The sequence below is a fragment of the Xenopus laevis genome, chromosome 5S (assembly GCF_017654675.1).
Source record: "Xenopus laevis strain J_2021 chromosome 5S, Xenopus_laevis_v10.1, whole genome shotgun sequence".
NCBI lineage: Eukaryota > Metazoa > Chordata > Amphibia > Anura > Pipidae > Xenopus > Xenopus laevis.
In genome coordinates, this window is record NC_054380.1 from 64846971 (window position 1) to 64868081 (window position 21111).

Consider the following 21111-nt stretch of genomic DNA (forward strand, 5'->3'; position numbering starts at 1 on the left):
CAGAGTATGTTCCCTGGGATATAAAAGGAGCGGGGTACATGGGTGGCGACAGATATTTAAACAATCCCCGAAGACGCTCATTGTATAAGCATGGTTATTCCTACTTATACACACCCCAAGGAAATATGAAAGAGGAGATAGAGGAAGAAAGTAGTATTAGTATAGTATAAGCACAAATCTATGGTGTAAATGTCCATAGGAACACATGCGCTTAGACTTTATGATGAAATGCGCATTTGTTTTTTGTTTTCTGAACACCCATGCATAATGATTCATTTCTGTACATAACAAAATATATTTATATATTTATATTTGAATGCCATATGTTATGGGGATCATTCAAACATCATTCTTTACAGAGATAGGCAACATTGGGGTCTCTATCTATCTTGCAAAAACTGCAAGTGGGAGAATCAGCCTCCCAGATAATCTGGTCAGGGCTGCTGGCAGTTGTAGTTCTGTAACAGCTGGAGCATCAAACTTGTCCCTGATTCTTGAGAAGCACTGTATGAATGCATTAGTAAATTAAAAGCTTTTGTACTTCATAATAATAACAATAATCATAATAATAATAATAATAATGTACCATTGTTTTTGTTCACAACCCCTTTTACCCTCAAGAACAAAAAAGAAAAAACAAAACAAAACATGCAGATGGGTACATAAGGGCCATATTTAGCACCAATGGATTTTTTAAAATCTAAAATTAGATAACTTCACCTTCATGTTATAGTATGCTAGTATAGGGTTTTTATGAGTTGAAGTGAAACAAATTACTTGCACACGGGTGGGGTTAAATTATTAACATACTTAAGAGAGTAGAGGGCAGCAATCACTCTGGGATTTAGGTGGCATTACCTGTGTGAAGTCCTATGCTTAGTGATGGAGACTACAGAACTTAAAAGCCTTTTGTCTCTGGGAAAAGGTTTTTCCTCTGGGTACCCTGATATTCCACTCAATCCCCAACCTGCCCTGCCACTAAACCACATATGATAAACTCTGACCACCTATGATGATGTAAGTTCATCATCAGACACTACCTATCACCCTAAGCAAAATATCTCCAGTTGGCGTAAGGCAGGTTTTTTCCCTTGTAAGGCAGATAGATCCATATTGAATGTTCTATGGAAGACCCATGTAAAACCAAACTAAACAACTCAGTACAGTACTTTTCAATTAGGTCAGTAAAACATATAAAATAGCTAAAAGATTGACTGGAGATTTGTATTTCTGATGGTGCATTTGGTGACGAAAATCATGGAAAAGAACAACCTGAACAAACTGCATGAGAATAGAGTATGGATTTTTTTTTTTACACTACTTAAAGGAAATCTTAGTAAAATACAGCAGTGTACATGGATTTAGGTACAATGTCAGCAAAATATTTATCCCTGATGTGTCTTCACTTTTTTTTCAAAGCAATACAAACTGGTTTCAAACGGAAATGATAGTGTCACAGAAAGTCTTCATTTGGGCAGTTGTGTTTTCCAGCATGACAAAAAGATGGATGCAGCAGACATTTGTTAGCTTATGTGAATGGTTGAGGCCTAGCAGAATATTTCTGCCAGAGAAAGCTAGAAATAAGAGAAATATGTATTACATAAAATGAAATAGCATACCCCAAAGGTTAACACAATGTTTATCATTAACCACTCTAGAGCAGGGGGTTATGCAATGCAAGGCAGACCCTAGAAGCTGCAAACAGACTAACACCACTGCATAACAGGCTACAGAGTGTTCACAAAAGGAGAATATAGTACACAGTCTCCACAGCAGGTACTTTTATCATCCCATGTAGTCAATTTTGCATACTTGAAAAAAAAGGAAAAAGGAAAAATCCAGGACCTTTGCTTGGGGTGTGAGAGGATTCTGCTAACAGTCTTTGTTTAAGGTGAGAAAAATGATGCAGGTTTCACAAAAAAGGTCATAAGCTGTAAACAGTATCACTGTCCTCTTGCTGACAGCAGTTTTGGCAAAGGGTTTTGTTTGTAGGGGTTTTGTCAGTTCCCAAGCCTAGAAAAAAAAATAGAAAGTACATGTTTAACGGTACCAGGCATTTCATTATTAAAAACCTGTAAAACTTGATTCCATGCAATGAACTAAGTTCAGTCAAAGACAAATTCAAGCATCTCCAGCCAACATGCAGTAAATAGGAAAAAGCATTCCAGAAGGATCTTGCCACTGCCAAACAAAGAAGACAACAGCAACGCACAGACAAACTGCTTGTTATTGCTATTTCTTTAATAAATAACTTGAAACCATTGAGAAATTTTAATGGCATAAGTTGTTTCTGGTATGGTGTCCAGATTTAAACCTAGAAGAGGGTAACATTGATAACAATGCCCCAGGTGTCTTGCTGAACATTAAACAGGTGACAATTCCAGTTATAAAGGACACCTGTCCAGCCATCCAACCTTTCCTTATACAGATATTTCAGTATATGAATAAAGAGAATCCAATATCATCAAGTACAACCATCAGATTACAACTACTAAACCTTCATTCTTCCATTTCCGAACCAGATATTCTTACTCTAGCAGCATCTAAAGAATAATCATATACAAGTACACCTATCACATATACATAGTCAAAATATTTCATACCAGATATTAATACACCACAAACACTTACTAGATATGTATAAACTAATGTCCTTTACCAGTTACTCACACTCCAGAAAAACCTCCCAAACACAATCTACATTTTCTGGTTTTAATTAAATACTAAAGCAGGTGCAATAGCTGTACCATTACTTGCCTTAAGCTGTTCCAACAGACTAAACTTTGGAGGTTTACCTGTTACATATACTTTAGCTATGAGGGTAGAGGAGGAACTGCCCCTACCAAGTCTAAAGCTGGCCATAGACGCAAAGATCTGATCGTACAAATCATTGTACGATCGGACTTTCCCATCTCCCGACCTGCCACTAATCATTCAGATCAATGTCTTACCATTCCGACCAAATAAAGTAGTTATAGAACAGATCAGCCGATGTTCTGCCCCTGACAGCAATCGTACGATAGACAAAGCTAGTGACAGTCTCCCACTAAAAATCGTACGATCGGCAATACACGCAGAGATATTATCGGCAGCCGACAGAAATTTTCTAACCTGTCTGATTAACAAAACGACCGATCTCCGCCGGACAAAAAATGTCGGGACTCTCCACACACGGTCCGAAAATCATACGAATCAACGATTTGTACGATCGGATCGTTGCGTCTATGGCCAGCTTTAGGCATACATCTTATTCAGATTACTACAGCAGTGTGAACACACCCTATTCCAGTCAGATAGCCTCTAGTCAGGTCCATTATCTGGTCTGGCTTAATCCCTCCCCTCAAAAATAACCTACTTTCTATTCACATCAGTGGGAGCTGAGCTGGTTGAGGGTGCCCTCTAAAACACATTGGCTCAAAAGCTCTGTAAGCCACTGTTATTAAGCAAAGCACACAAATTAAATGCAGTAGTGCAGTAAATGTTTATGAGCCATTCAGATAAAGGGTATTGGATCCAGTGGCTCTGGGAATATAGCTAAAATCCCTTCCACAACGCAAGCATACCTCCCAACATTTTGGAAATAAAAGGAGGGACAAAATAGTTGCTGTGCATCCATTTTTGTGGCCACACCCCCTAATTACCATGTTCATTTTACAAAATTTGGCAGGTAATGAAAGTTTGAACATATTTCTGTGTTTTTTTCCAGAGGTTACTGTTGTTTCCCAGAAAAATAATAGAAATCATCAGTTGAGTACCAAGAAATAAAGTCTCCAATGTAAACACGAAAATTACCAAATCTGTAAAATAACATTTGTTTCCAAATTTTTTACAAAATATTTTACATTGTTTTCACGTAGATGTAAAGAAATTACACTAAAGACAAAATACATTTTTAGGAGAAGGAAAGCTACCAAAGCAGTTTATTGCCAATAGATAAGCCACAATAGTGCAAGCTATAACGCTATATTTATTCTGCAGAATGCTTCACCATACCCGAGTAAACAGCTCTAGAAGCTCTGTTTGTTTGTTTAGGATAGCAGCTGCCATATTAGCTTGTTGTGACATCACTTCTTGACAGATTACAGCAGGGAGGGGAGGAGGGAAAATGGAGAGGGGAGCAAACCGAGCATGCTCAAGCCCTAGCCCTGGAGGTTTATGCTGAAAACAGGAAGTCTGATACAGAAGCCCATGTGTACACAATAGAAGGAAAGAAATGCTGTGTTTCTTTTGACAGAGGACTCAGAGCAACATTATTTTTAGGGGTTACTGGTGTATTTATATAGACCTTTCTTATAAAGCTTACTTAATTTTAGGCTTTCCTTCTCCTTTAAAGCCAATTGCAATGTTTGATTCTATGAAACACCCCTTTCTATGGGAAGCATTATTATTGATCCCATACAACACAACATGAAGGAACTCAGGGAGTGTTAGGGAGTCTTATATAAAACAGGTATAGAATCTATTATCCAGAATGCTTGGGACCTGAAATTGTCTGGATAAGGGGAGAAAGGGAAGAATAAAATGTACTACCAGGAAAGGTGCGTTCCTGAAGTACAGATGAGGGGCTTTCCTGATGCCTCACAACCACCACCCACGCTTACCTTTACATGGTTGAGGGGGTAAGGGGAGGTAATTGTGCTCTCTGCACTAGACAAGTACAAATTTCTGGTTTAATAACGGAAATTTGGACCTTAACGTTAGCAGGAGCACCTTCATGCCACCCCTGGGGTGCTGCCACCTGAGGAAAAGGTTCTCTCCTTGCCTCATGGCAGAATCGACCTCACTAGAGACAATAGGAGAGTTTACAGTTACAGTTTACTGAATGGCTGAATAGAAGTACTTAGGGACGTGACAAGGGAAAGTGAAGTGACCGCTCCTTGGTCAGGGGTGGAACTCAGCCACTTAGATCTTTCAAAATGAGTGAGGATGTAGGTCTAGACCATGATTTTGTCAGGTGACTGCAGTGAAGAGTAATCTCTAGACAATACATATTCATGATTAGGATGAGAAGACCCTTCACAATGAAAAACTAAATGAATGTTCAAAGAAAAATATCATGCTTTCTAGAAATTACTTAATGAATTACTATAATGTGCAGACTAACACTGTGCATAAATGCAAGCAGGCCTTTTGATTTCTGGTCACTTGAAATACCAAGAATATTTATCTGGCAAATTTTGCAATAGGAACATACAGATTGTAATCTACCTGTGACGTCATAGTGATGCAATTTGAGGGTTGAAAAATGTCTGCAGAATTTGCCAAGCATTTATGACATTGTAGCAACAAGGTAAGTGATGGCTCAAAAATTGCATAATTTAAACACAAATGTTAACCTTTGCTAAACATGTGACAAATCTCTTACGAAATCCTTAAGATAAACAAGCCCTAAAAAATGATTAATTTCTGTTATGTCTGCATACACATTATTGAGGCCATATTAACTTTAAGCAAACAAGAAAAAATTTAAATAACCATTTTGCATGTGGCTCATTTATTCAGTAATTTATTTAGTTTTAGGTTATATACCCTGCCTCAAGGACAGCTTCACAAAGCAAGGGTCATAATTTGTCACTCTTTCAAACAATTAAAAGCACTGTATATAAACACACAATGTATTTTAGTTGAAAAATATGTAACACATGACATGCTGAAAGCTACAAGTCATCAAAACCTTGGTCCTTTACCCTTACAACTCACAAAGCACAGACTGCATTTGTAAAGAATTTACCTGTGAGATGGCAAAAAAAGCTTATTCGTGTAATAAATGTATAGACATTATTATACATAAATCCTATATTCCTATATTGTACATAAATCAATATACACAAATGGTAGTATTATGTATCTTACACAAGATCCTAAATATACCTTGACCTTGTTAAATTTTTCTGTTTCCATGGCTGTATACTAACCTGGCAATTCTTGTCCTCCTAGGCTTTCTTCAGCCTGGCACCCAGCTCTGTGATGATGTCTGCTTAGCACCAGTGAAACTGCCCACAGATAGAGTGACATTCTGGGCCGAGATGAGGGTGTCAAAATTAAAATCCAGCCCATCTGCATCCATGAGATCATTGCGAATTATGGTCTCCATATCACATTCCAAACTCCCATTGAAAATATCCAGGTCCAAATCAGTGGGAAACTTTTCATGTCCCAGTGTTGGAAGGTTCACGCCTGAGGAGTACAAGGATCCTGAAAGCGTGTCTGAGATGGTTTGCATAGAATGACTCACTGAGGACTGATGCTGGTGTTTGGTTGAGTCCAAGCTGCTGCTGTCATTTAAACCAGTGTTGCTTAAGTTGTTTGACAAGGCACGGCTGCCACCTTGGAAAGAGTTAAGAGATTGCTGCTGGTGCAGCGAGTTTTGATTAGCCAAGTTTCCTCCTTGGTTAGACTGGGCTGCAAAGGACATCATAGGATCATTTCTCAGAATTATATTTCTTCTGGTATTCTGAGCAGTTACCGCAGTACTGGCTTGTGACATGAGCGGATCAGACTGGGTCATTAACACATCACTGTGGCTGAGAGTGTCTGTATTCAACAGATCTTGCAAGGACTGGTTACTATAATGATTCATGGAAGAAAATGTAGCTTGCGTGTTCTCTTGGATCGTTTGCATGGGAGACTGCCGTAGAGATGTCAAGGGAAAGTTGAAGCTACCAGTGTTGTTATAAGTATTATTAGATGGAGAGCCAATGCCTGAGCCCTTAGTGCCATATGTAAAGCTGGAACTTCTCTGCATGAGGACACCGGGAGATGGCTGCTGTGAAGAAGTGAGAGAAATGTCATCCAGCAAGTCATCCATGAGGTTCTCCGACAATCCGTCATTTAAGTTCAGAGTTCCAGCCATATCAGTTATTCTTGGCATTTCCACTGTGCATGGTTTACTTATGGATGGGGACAAACTACCTGGGCTGCTGTATAACATAGGGGACAGGGGAGAATCATCATCTTGAACATCATCAAGTTCAGTGGTAGCTGGAATTGGAGACAAACGACCACTTATAGTACTGGCATTAGAGTTTGTACGAGATCGAAAATCTGTCCAGGCATCAAGTTCATCACTGCTACGTGAGGTGGGACTACCTGGCCACTTTGACAGCTGTGAAGGACTATCTTCTGTAACATCAGCAGATGCCTGCAAGGATGCTTTTTTCTTTGCTGCTCTCCCACGGCTCTTGGTGTATTTGTTACTATTGTCCATTGAAACAGCCCGTCTTCTTGGTGCCTTTCCCCCTTTTCCTCCTTCAGGGTTGATCATCCACCAAGAGCTTTTGCCAGAGCCCTCATTCTGAACTCTAATAAACCTGCTATGTAGTGACAGATTATGCCGGATTGAATTCTGTAAAGAGAAGAAAAAGGAATTATATTAGATGGGTAGAAATGTTCTAAAATAGCTTAATAGTTACATAAGATTATGGTATACAAGGCATTTTGAACTCTAGCAGCATTCAGAAGGTCAGAAATCAATTCCCATAGAATACAAGTAGCCCCCGGCCCGACTGCCACATAAATAATGCAGGCCATTGCCTGCTCACAGAATTCGAACAAAACAATGCTCCACAATATTGACCACTGACTTTCACAGGTCCTTTTCAATTAAAGGGAAACTCCACAAAAACATAACAAGCTCACATCAATTTTAAAATATGCAGACTTTTCATGATTTTTAATGGTTTGGAACAGTTCCCTAAGCCCCCTGCTCTCCTTCTGATCTGTCTGACTACTTTGCTGAGCTGGCCGACTACTATTACTTTGTATCAACTGCCAGCTGTCCTCAACCTACATCCTCCAAGCCCCAAAATTCAAAATTCATGCGATTTCAACAAGGAACAGAACATCACAGTGCAATGCATTGTGGGTTATGTAGTTCCTGCATGCTGTCTGTAAGCTGTGGAGAAGTTGTTACAATTTGTAACATCAGTGTTTAGTCCCTACTTCCCTCCAGAATTTCAAATGATGCAGAAAGAGAAGAACTGTTCAACAGCTGGATTTTTGGGAAAAAAACAGTGATGGGTATATTAGGGGTTTCTGTGTTATGTGGGCCAGAGTTCCCCTTTAAGAAAAGCAAATGACTTTTTAGTTTTCACTTCCTGTTCTAAAGAACGGAATTCCTTCATTACCTCCTTTATAGCAAGGCAGCTATTATGGAATTCATCACATATTTTAGTGCCTTGCAAAAGACTTATTTATTAATAATTTTTTACTGAACAAGAAATCCTAAATTAAAATATTGTTCTGTGAGATACTTTTTATGTCAAATCACTGAAAAAATGAAAAAAAAAAATTTTTCCAGCGTGGCGGTTTTTTTTTTTTTTTTTTTAGAAAAAAAGACGTTTTGCTCATTTTATAATGGGTGGATTTCAATGAAGGCATGGGGAAGCTCTATTATTAAAGAGGAAAATGAAATAATATTTCAAAAATTTTTTTTTTTAAATGATTTGCTTAATATGGACCTTATGAAGGATGATCTTCCTACAGTTCGGAGATTTCTGAATAAAAGGTTTCTGTATAATGGATCCCATACTCATATACTGTTTTGTAGTAAAGTATTCATTCATCACACTTTTAATATTTTATCTTTTTTTTAGCAATAACCAGATACCTGCAGTTCTTAAGAATTTTTTTTCTTTACAAAGTTTAGTTTGATTCAATGCTAATGGTAAAGTGCTGCTTGACTAGTGAAAATTATTAAAGGGGTTGTCCACCTTTTTCAGTTTAGTGGTTTTCAGATTGTTCGTCATAAACAAAGACTGTTTTCGATTGCCTTCAGTCTTTTATTTTTTACAGTTTTCCCCAAATTGAGATTTCTGTTTGTCAGCTCAGTGATCCAGGTGCAGATTCTGAACTGTTAAACTTTGTTACATTTAGTTGATGCATTTCTCAGAAGTACCTTTGGAGTATTAGCAACTATTGTATCAATTCTAACAGCTGCCTGTAATGAAACTTAGGGATACAGCTCAGCAGGGACAAAGATAACAAATTTATCAACTAAACATATCAAGTGAATGGATCAATTCAGAACAATTAAAGAGTCGGCGATCCCCTCCCAGAGCTGCTTTAGAAGGTGAAAAATTAAACTTTACACTTCAATATTAGAAAAACAGTCTCAAATAGAAAGTAATGGGAAAATGTCTTTATTTCTGGTCATCTATCTGAAACCAACTGAACCGTAAAACGTGTTTGAAGGCAAACAACCACTTAAATAGCTCTGCTACTCATGAGTCCAAGAATGATGCTGGGAAACCATTTTTTAGCCTAAAGTTCCCGCTCCTCTATATACATGCTACTTTTCCACACACACACTCCAAAACTTGTAAACTAGGAGTGTTAATCTGAACACCAGATGTAAGCACTTCTTCAGAAACAGACAGATTTTTCTTCAGGCAAAACATGTGCTATGAATTTATTCAAAACAATTTTAACAAAGAAAAAAAAGTCAAGTATCTTGAACTTTCAAAATCAAAAAAATGTACCTGAAGAAAACCCACTCAAGAAAAGGTAAAACACACTACTTGTTCCAAAAAGTTTATATAACCCACGTCTGTAAACACATTATTGGCCAACTATAATAATCAATTATTCTCCATCCCTGTATTATGTGCAATAAACCAACTATGTTTCTATATCAGAAGTTCTGCCCTTGTTTCCACAAAAGTAAGGGGACTAGAGCATAGTCTTTCACCCTAGCTGATTTACTGTTTCACTGTTGGGGTTGGTAAACTGGCAATATTAGGTTCTTCAACAGTACTGATGAAAATTAAATAGGCTTATATACATGGGGGCATATTTATTAATCTGAGCAAAATGAAATTCACAGAAAAAAACGTGTAGAATGTGATGTAAAAAAAATGTTGAATTTATCAAGGTGTGTGTATTTTTACACTACGTGAACACCAGATTTGATGCCATTACTTTACATGGATATCGGCGAAAGTCACAAAGAAAAATGTGTAAAAAATGTACACTGCTTTTTACACAGAAAAGGCTGCTGACGTGTGGTGTTTTATACCATTGTTTTTTTTACACAGCATAATAAATATGCCCCATGGTGTACATGAGAGATCTAACCTGTGACCTTCCAATTGCTATCCCCTTCCCTTAACACCATTTGTCATTTAGGGGATGCTCCTCAGTAGGCCTCTCTCATGTAAACTTTTACACATTAATATAGGAAGACAGAAAAGCTACAGAAATAAAAAAAGAAATGAAGAGTGACTATGAACTACAAAAGTAACTAAACTCAGGTTGCTGGCTCTGCAACAATATAGTCATATGAAAAAGTTTGGGAACCCCTCTTAATTGTTTGGAGTTTTGTTTATCATTGGCTGAGCTTTCAAAGTAGCAACTTCCTTTTAATATATAACATGCCTTATGGAAACAGTAGTATTTCAGCAGTGACATAAAGTTTATTGGATTAACAAAAAATATGCAATTTACATCACAACAAAATCAGACAGGTGCATAAATTTGGGCACCCCAACAGAGATATTACATCAATACTTAGTTGAGCCTCCTTTTGCAAATGAAACAGCCTCTAGAGTCCAGACACTCATCAAAGTCTATAGGAAGCGTCTAGAGTCTAGACGCTTCCTATAGACTTTGATCAGTGTCTGGATTCTGGATGGCGGTATTTTTGACCATTTGTCCATACAAAATCTCTCCAGTTCAGTTAAATTTGATGGCTGCCGAGCATGGATAGCCTGCTTCAAATCATCCCATAGAAACTAAAGTTCTCTCCTATTTAGTAGAGGAGAGTACTAACTGCATTTGCAATTTGTTCGCCGAACACCTTAACATTTTTAAGGTACAAGCTTGGATTTGACACCCCATGAAACTAAACAAATATTAAAACTATGTCCCATGACATGGGAACAACTGACACATATTTCATCCTGAAGCATGGGCTTTATCAAAGGAAAAAAAAAAAGAGTTCTCCTGTAGCAAACCCTATAAAACCCTCCAGTACTGACAGAATAAAAAAACAGTAAATAAGAAGTAGTAAAAACTGTCTAGCAAAATATATATATAGCTGCTTTCCAGGACCTCACTGTGTGCAAGCAAATGCAGATTCTGGTAAAGACCTTTCAGGATGTTCCCAGCTGTTTGGTATCTGTGCCCGCTGGAGAGCTACTTAGAACATTCCATTCCACACAGAAACACATTTACTTCTAGCATATAGCGAAAGCCATTTATAGTTTATACTTGCGACAGGCACATAATACCCACATGTGCTAACCTCAGCTAGATGGAATGTAAATATCAGCTGCTGCAGCGGACCAATAATTGTTTTATTTACATACTTCCTAGAGTTGTGTTACGTGTCACAACCTTACTTATGTACAAGTACGCTAGAAGACTAGTGTAAAATATTCCAAAAATTCAGTAAAAGAAGAAAAACTGTTGGGGGGTGGGGTATAATCTGCTGGCAGAGAATCCCAGTGAAGAAAACGTTATTCTGCTCTGATCTGAAAATTTGGGCCCAAAAACTGACCTTAGCCTTAAAGGGGTAACTAAAGCTTGTTCTTCTTTTGCAGATTCCCCGTAGTATCGGCTTATATAACATGTGAACCTAATTTCTGCCTTAACCCTCAAGCACAGCTTCTCAACAGATGTCAGATGTGTTTTTAAATGCACACTAAGTGGCAGATTTATCCATTGACAAACAGCAAATCGGCAAGTTTCAGGTGGCTGAATAGTAGTAGTGTATGTAAAAACTCAAATCGAATTTGAATAACTCCCTAGTTGAATTTGACAGTTTTGACCATAAAAAAAACTCGAAAATTTTAATTGATAAATCTGCCCCTAAGTGTACAACTAAAAGGTTACATATACAAGAGCATTTAGACACGTCATGAAATGCCCAAAACATTTCACAGAAGTATAGCATTAAAACAGAATTGACAGTGTGCCTTCCATGCCCCTAATGAAAGGGGGCCTGTCACCCAGACATAAAATAAAGGGGGTAATTTCCTAAAACTTTTAGTAAGAAAAAAACATTTGACCAAACTCCCAAACCTGAATCCCCCTTATTTATCAATAATTGATGTCAAGGTGATGTAAAGGCGAATCACTCAATTATTTTGAATTGGCTCTCAGACAACTCCGCTATTCAAGTTGCCACTCAAAAACCTCAAATAATTTGGATTACTGAACAAAAACCAGCACAAACAGCCGAAACTTTCAAGAACCATGAAGGCATAAAAGGTTAAAGGGACCATCTGCCCTTGACTTTTACATGATTTAGACAGGTGTTAGTGGGAGTATTTTCAGATTCTAATTGTTAGCAGCTTCGGGGTATAAATAGTTTTTCCTCTAAAAAATTTTTCAATAAAAGTTAAACATTAAAATCACTTAAAAAAAAAATTAAACCATCCATACCTGTTATAAACTGGTTTAAAACTCTCAGCTGTCAATCATATATTGTCTGCCTCTCCTCTATTTCTTAGCCATAGAGATGAGGCAGGCAACTACTTTAACTTTCCATTCTGCCCTCCTAGATGTCACAGCACTTCTTTCCCCTCCATCAATAACATCGAATTGTGTGGAAACTGCAGATGCCCCATTTGGGGGCATAAACAAGATTTTGCCAAGATCCAAAGCTTGACTTAATAACTCTCCACAAAATGGCTCCTGCCTGCTTGATCTTATTGTGAATTCCAAGACTAAAATAATCAAGATTGCAATAATTTATATAGTGTAAGTGAAGTTTATTTTGCTTGCCTAACATCACAAAATATGATTTGTAATTATTTTGTAGGATGAAAGGTCCCCTTTAACTACAGGCCTCAGTTGGTTGCACTTGAATACATGTCACAAGTGCAAAAGACTGCAAAGTATGTTCTCAATCACCCTACTCATGTAATATACAGTTATAAAAAGCTACTCCTCCAATTCAAGATAGTTTACCTCAAAATTATATTAAGTTACTGACATAAAAAACTGTGTAGGTGATAAGCTACATTATAAAACATCATTTAAGCTCCCCATGGACGCGACGATTCTTCTTGCCGAATGAACGATTTTAGGGAAGCCCGACCAATCCTTATTTATCGTGCGGTTAGTGGGATTCGAACGATCGTACATCTTACGATTTTTCGGCCGACATCTGTCATGAAATTGATCGGCCAGGTCAAAAAATCTTTGTCGGCCCCAGTGCAATCTATCTATGTTTGCAGGGCCAAGCAGGCAGCTCCCCTTTGTTTTCCTGGCAAATTGGTCTTTTTAGTTGATGGTAAATTCGTACGATCGTACAATCGTTCTGAGAAGATCGTGGTCTCGCGATCAGGATCTGATCTTTTAAAAATCTCAACATCTATGGCCAGCTTAACACATGACTTTTATGTATTGTCAAGATATAATGTCACACAACAGCTTTTTCCAGGTTTCTTTGTGTATGTCAATTCAATTTATATAACAACAAAAGGGCTTTTATATCAGGTTAAATAATTTCTAGCACAATGCTACAAAAATTAAACTTTGTGAGGTTTCATTTACCTGTAATAACCTTGAAACATCAAACAAGAATATCAGTCTACATAAATACTCCTGCATGCTCTATATATTGTAGTGACTATATTCCTCTTTAGAAGATAAATGAGCCTTGAGTAACAAATTACCAGCGATGTACTGCAGAGTGACTTAACATATTTTAGTTCAGAACACCATTAAGATTTGTCAAAAAATTGGCATATCTCTGAATGAGAATTGGAATATGTAATTGGAAATAAGTCATTAACAGTCTATTTAAAGCTTTTGGATGTCACACCTACAAACTCCTGGCATCTCTTAACCACTTGGGGATATGTTTTGTCTATTTGTGCCAACAATGCAAAGGATCACATTACAAAACACACAAAATGATATATTATATATTCAGAACAACAAAATGTATCCCATCGGCCTTCCAGGCTGACAAGGAATCAGTTATGACTGATGCATCTATATTGTCCTTTGTATAGCACTGTACACTTCAAAATAGAAAAGTGATTGAACAGATGGCGGGGAAATACACTAAACACAACATATATATTTATAGGGATGACAATGCGTTACAACAACTCTAGAATGGTGTAAATGGCGTAATTTTAGGTGTTGGTTCTACTATTGCTGTGAACTTCTACTGCACAAGGACAATAAACATTTCTAAATATGTCATTTTTGGCCTAAAATATTTTACACACTTTCCTATATATGCTCCTTAGTATTTTGTTCTTTCATACCTTGCTTCCTTCTCTTCACAACTGAACAACTCAGTAGGCACAGTTTGTATTACAGATCAGTCAGAGCACCTTTCACTGGAAAACACATAGGGGGAATTCACAAAAATTGGTGATATTGAATGTCAGATTTCCCACCAAATTCACAAACCTCCACTTTTGTAAATTTGTCTTTTAAACAGTTTTCAGATTGTGTCTTTTGCACAGCATTTTAAAGACATTTTTTCTGAATTTGTCTTTAACTCTTACAACACCTGTCGGTCAGCCATCAAATTGGAATTGTTGGGGGAGGGATTCATTTTACCTAGGAAATTTTTTAAGGATAACCTGGGCTTTCTAAATCTGCCTACATGTTTGTGTAGTTCCAATTCTGTAACAAGATATGCTATTTTGCATATCATTGGGATTTGTATCAGAAATACGTTTTATTATCTTGGGTCAAATATCAAATTGTATTAAATACACTTTTTTGTTTAATCAGTGTTTTACTTGTTTTGTTAATGAGGCTTTTACACCAATAGGGTTAGGGTTGTGGCAGACGGGGAAATTAGTTGCCCAGCGACAAATCTCCTCTACTGCGGGGACTAATCTCCCTGCAAAGCCTTCCTGCTGGCAAGAATTCAAATCGCCGGTGGGATTGCGTCGGATTTCCAAAGTCATCCGAAGTTTCAGCGTTGCGCACATGCATACAGACACAGCGCCATGAGCAGACGCACCAGACGCCGGCACTGCAGAGGGGTCCAGAGGGGGGCCCTGGAGCAGCAGCCTCAGTGGGCCCCGGGCACCCCCAGTCCGACACTGCCCTGAAGTCAAAATCAGCTAGCATTCTGGCCAAACAGACAGGTCTGGACATACTGTTATGTTACTGTGTTTAATCAAAGCTAATCTTAGAACTTGCAGAACTGCACCAAGAATAATGTAAAAATTGTTTGTATTAAAGTAAACAATATAGCAAAACCATAACAATTTACATCAAACGCGGCAAACTAACATTTTTGAAGTTTGACTTCATGTGCAGATATCTTAAAAAAAAACATTTAAAAATATTAAAAGTGAAAATAAACCTTAAAGGAACAGTAACAACAAAAATGAAAGTACATTAAAGTAATGACAATATAATGCAATGTTGCCCTGCAGCCAATCAAAGCTGAAAAGGGAGAAAAGGCACAGGATACACAGCAGATAACAGATAAGCTCAGTAGTATACAATGGGGTTCTTCAAAACGTATCTGTTATCTACTGTATAACCTGTGTTTGAATGGCTGCCCACATGGCTACACAGCAGCTTGTTTTTATAAACTATAGTAGAGTTTCTGAAGCAAACACACCAGTTGTACCAGTGCAGGACAATACTACATTATATTGTCATAACTTTAAAACACTTTAATTTTTTGGTGCTACTATTCTTTAAGGACACGATGGCTGTGCAGTATAAGAACCCATTGATCTGCACATGACTTGATGAATGTTAAATATGATTTTCCAACTGCTCTTTCATTTAATTGTATTTTCTGACATTTTGTTGCCAGGGCTGGAGGAGGTTAAACAGGGATGACATGATCCTTAAAATGGAAATGACATGTCCCATGTAGGTATAGTGATTTTATAAATGCCACTTATGATCTTCATTTGGACAGAGGTTTCTAGACTTTCTGGGCAAAAGCGCTCCCAAACCCTTATGGCACAAGATGTGTTCAGATGTGTTCTTGTTTGTAAAACCTCTCTTGGTCCTGCAATGAACATTGTTTAATGTGCTTCTCCTAAAGACAGAACATGGCAAAACAATCTACTGAGAAGCAAACGATGCATTTTATTTATGTATTCATATTCATGAAAAACAATTAATTACTGCAATACAAAACAAACATCCAGCACCAAGGTAAACGCTAATCCAATGCATTTTCAGGACGGCAAGGAATATCTTGGTAAAAGGGGTTGTTCACCTTCCAAACACTTTTTTCAGTTGAGTTAGTTTCAGATTGTTCACCATATACAAAGGCTTTTTCAATTGCTTTCCATCTTTTATTTTTTACATTTTTCCCAAAATGTATGTTTAAAATGTAACATTTCTGCCTCTGGTGTTTCAGTCTGGCAGCTCAGTGATCCAGGTGCAGATTCTGAACTGTTACAATTTGCTCCATTTAGTTGATACATTTAGTTGATACATGTCTCAACAGTGTCAATGGAATATTAGCAACTATTGTATCAATTCTAACAGCCACCTTTAATGAAACTCAGGGATTCTGCTCAGCAGGGACAAAGATAACAAATGTATCTAAACTAAATCTATCCATTTAGAACAGTTAAAGTTTTGGTCACCCTCCCCCCTTCCCAGAGCTGTTTCAGAAGGTGAGAAGGAAACTTTATACTTCAATATTAGGAAAACGGTCACAAATAGAAAGTGGATAGAAAAAGTATTTATTTCTTATGAACATTCTGTAACCAAAAAAAAAAAGTGTTTGAAGGTGAACATCCCCTTTAAAGATGAGGCATGATGTTTGGCAAGCACTTTATTTATTTTGCCATGTGACACCTGACAGGGTTAATGTTCAACCTTTTCCTGCCTACTGTACTAAATCACAACAACACAACAAAAAATAGAAAAAGGAATAATTTAAACGTGGCATTTCAAGCACTGAATAATCACCAAGTCAACAACACACAAAATAAGTGGCAATTTAATATTATTAGTTAGGAATAAATCAAAATAGCATTTATTAGACCTATTACATGCACCTCTGCCCCTTTAATACGTCTGTAACAAATATTGTGCTTGGGTCTGTGACAAATATTTTATGTTTTGTTTGCATATTGAAGTCGAAGTTTTTTACATCGAATTTGGGTATCCTGCGGTCGAAGTAAAATCGTTCGATCTAACAAATTTCAGTGAACCATCAAACGATTTTACTTTGACTTCCAAAAACTTTGAAAAATGCTCTAGAAGGTCCCCATAGGCTAACGTAGCACTTCGGCAGGTTTAATTTGGCGAAGTCTAAGTGTTTTTAAAGAGACAGTACTTTGATTATCGAATGGTAGAATATTCAAACGATTTTACTTCGAGTCAAAGTCGTAGTATCCTATTCGATGGTCGAAGTATCCAAAAAATAACTTTGAATTTAGAATTTTTTTACTTTGAAAATTCCCTCGAATTCACTTCGACCCTTAGTAAATCTGCCCTTTAGTGTTAACTGCCAGCACTAATTTACCATAACAAGAAAAGTGCTACCTGTCTGACAGACTAAATTCTGTAAGGATCTGCAGAATCTCACTTTTCCCTCTTATACCAATAAATAAATTGTTATTAGAAATATATGCCATGTCTTGTGCTGTCTTGTGCTACTGGTTGTGTCTCTTTATCTGCTTGTCCCTGTGTCATGCTGTCTGTATGATGCTTATAGCTGGGAGGAATCACATCTGCTTATCTAATCCAAACATACATTCAATGCCAAGTTTATTAAAGAAACAGACCCAATACCTAACCACTACCTTTTGCATAGTGCAATGACTCACCAGGCATTTTGATTGGTGCAGTTGACTGTCTGGAACCAGTAGATTACAGTATAAGGAAATTTTGCTGCAATAACATTTGAAGCATAGAACTTTGGCTTCCCTGTGAATATTCTTTCTTGTAAGAAGATACATATCAGATATGTTATGTCAATGCCACAAAGAACATTTAGTCACCCATGCAAAATAGCCTTCTCCATGATCAACAAATCACCTGAAAATACCTCTGTTTTGAAAAGATAGCCATTCAAATCATGTGATCTTGTAAAAATGCAGGACACATTTTCACATGATAATGTACATTACAACTGGGAGCCATTAATTAAGTTACACAGTACCGTTCTGTGGTGGGCACTAGTGTATAGTGAGCAGTGCAGCATTAAAAAAGGCATCTGCCATCTGTAAACAAATACTACTGGGCTTGGGAGAATCGTTCCTATTGTGCACCCCTATAAAGTCCTTGACAAATATTCAAAAACCTAAATCAAGCCAATTAAATGGCCTCTTTGAAGTTCCACCCTCTCAACTATGCTAGCTTTGGCGTGACTGTATATTGAGGGAGTACTGTGATTTTTATACATGGATTGCATTCATCTGCACTGCCACAAACAGGTCTTATTTACAGATCTTAATTAAAGTTGTGGGTTCAGAATAAACTAGGCATTGGATAATAACCCTTTAGCATTGGTAATGTAGTTATTGTCATCAAGACTTGTGGATCGCAGCAATCCTTGCTCATGGTAAATTGAAACTTTGTTTTTTATTTTCATTTTTAGCAGAATTTTAGATTAAACTTTCATAAGAAAACACACCGACAAACTGTACTGAAAATTAATGTCAAGTGGAAGAACTTGAAATAGAAAAAAAAAAAACAGAATAACAGGGAAAGTAAAGTATAAATCAAGCCAAGTGCTTGCAGTTCATTTCTACTATTCATCAAAATGACACCCTGTTGATCTTGCAAATTTGATAGTTTTCCCAACAAAAGAAACAAAATACTGAGCAATACTAACTGCTCCAACCCAGTTCCTTCCTGGAATAAAGGCAAATCTTTTGCTGATTTCCAGAAAATAGTTTATGCTGCTGTAACTAGTTGTTTTTGTTGCTGGAAAATGCCAGACATTGTACCACAAGGGACTGACAGAAGAAATCTCTTCTTATTATTTTTAATAATTCTTAATATTTTAATATAAACAGAGAAAAAGCTTATGAAACCGTAAAATACATATGCAGTCAACAAGCGTATACATTAATAATAAAATAAAGTATGTATGAAGAAATCAAGCTGCATGTATAAATTGGTCTAAAGTCCCTTTTCAAACAGTGACAGAATGACTACACGCCATAATAATAATAATAATAATAATAGTTACATGCCATTTTGTGAATGTCAGAGTGGATTACTGACAAATTTTAACTGGCTCAGTGAAAAGCACTCAAAATATGTAAGCAAAGCATTCCACAGACAATAACCAACAATTTTTTAATCAGGGACCCACATGTAACATGACATATTCATGCAAGATAATTTTATATGCTGAAGCTCAAATATGAACTTCTAATAAAAGGTGTTGGTTTTAAACATATCCCCAAGGGGACCACCACTTATCTTTGTCCCCTATCATTTAAAAAACTGTTCTGGAATTGATGGCATTTTCTGATGCAAAGGTTTCTAAACTGGAGGGTCAAGAATATCAACCACATAAAACCCTTTCTTGAATTCTCAGCAACAAAACAGCCAAAATACTCCTCATTCAGGAATGAAAAATGGATATTACAATACAAAAGATAGGAGGACAAATCAGTTGTAACAACTTACCCTGGTGGTCTAGAGGGGGGACGGCAGCGACGCCTGCCGCCCCCTCTTCTCTTTTATGTTTATAGGTGCATGCGCGATGACGTCTTGACGTCAGTGTGCAGTGGCGCGAAATTCAAATGTATTTAAAGGGGTATTCTGTATTTTTTCCCTGCCCGTTATAGGACTTGTTTCCTGGAGCTGTTAGCTGTTGCTATTCTGTTCTGAACCGGATTACCTGTTTTGACCCCTGCCTAGCTTTTGATGATTCTACATTCTGTATCCTGACCCCTTGCCTGATTACCGAGCCTGATTCTGCTTAACCCTCTGATTGACTTCCTGGTTTGACCCATGCCTGCCTGACTACGTTTACTCTCTGCCTGCCTCGACCCGGCCTGATCTGATTACGATTCTGTCTAACTCCTTGTACCACGACCTTCTGCCCAAAGACTTTTGCTTACAGTTGTGCCCCTTTGTCTGTCCAGACCCCTCGCCTTACACCTCTCGTTATTAAGGCCTGGCGGCATCTAAGTAGCTGAGGGCTCCTCGCGAAGCCAAAGGCGGCTTCTACAGGCAGAAGCACAAGCCGAGACCATGGTGCTTGGCATAGGTTCTGGGTTTTGGGTGCCAACCATTACATCAGTTCTAATCAGTATTCAAGGTTGAATGTGCATTAGTTATTATATGTTACTATTCAAAAAATTAAATGCCATTTATAAGAATTACAAGAATATTTAACCAATAAATAATGTATATACACTGTACTAATTTGACATATGAAAGAATGTTATAAAATAATTTTAAACATATTTCCATTTTTCATTGAGGCAGAATTTTGTGATGTTCTGTGTGTCACTCACTGATTGCCCGGGCCTAGGGCGGCAGGATTTGAGGGGGGCGGCATGCTGCCCAACCACACCCACATTGTTTCAAAAACACTGGGGATGCGCTGGAGATACAATCATTTTTTAAATCCCCATAGCTCCAATGCAGATGATGAAAATTTCTCGAATAAAGGGGAGGGGACAGGGGCGACGAATAGCAGTGGGCCTAGGGGCGCCCACTATGTAAATCCGGCCCTGGTTTTAACTGCAACAGGAGTGGCAGTACAAGATATTCCTCATTCAGTTCTTGGTCTATCGAACATATATGCTTGTTGTTGACGTGCACTTTGCTGCATATGAGCCAAATTATTCACTACGTAAATGAAGGGGTTTTATTTTGGGATAATTCAATACACATGCATTATAATCAGCAGATGCATTTTCATAAAAATATGTTAAATATGGAATCTTACATATTTTTTTATATACTTATTTATTTCTGCATAATAATTATGATGGTTATTCACCCCTCCAACCATTTATGTAATGCAGAAGTCCTCAACTTTTTTTAATCATGAGCCACAATCAAATGTAAAAAGAGTTGGGGAGCAAAACAAGCATGAAAAATGTCCCTGGGGAGCCAAATAATTGCTCATCTCCTAGGAGGACTGGTAGATTATAGAAGGGTCTGTTTGGCAGTACACCTGGTTTTTATGCAACCAAAACTTGAATCCAAGCAAAGAATTCAACCTTCTTTAAGTCC

The 21111-nt window shown here is 37.5% G+C and overlaps 1 protein-coding gene across 2 annotated transcripts in view; it reads right to left on the reverse strand.

The window, feature by feature from the left end:
• Nucleotides 1-491: 491 nt before the first annotated feature.
• The window catches only part of foxo3.S (forkhead box O3 S homeolog), a 71975-nt gene continuing 51355 nt past the window's right edge, over nt 492-21111 (reverse strand). For both annotated transcript variants that reach the window (XM_018265402.2, XM_041564629.1), the window contains 2 exons: nt 5916-7345; nt 492-2013 (listed from right to left, as the gene is read on the reverse strand). In XM_018265402.2, the coding sequence (XP_018120891.1) occupies nt 5945-7345 (1401 nt within the window). In that variant the 3' untranslated portion in view covers nt 492-2013; nt 5916-5944. The remainder of the gene's footprint in view (nt 2014-5915; nt 7346-21111) is intronic.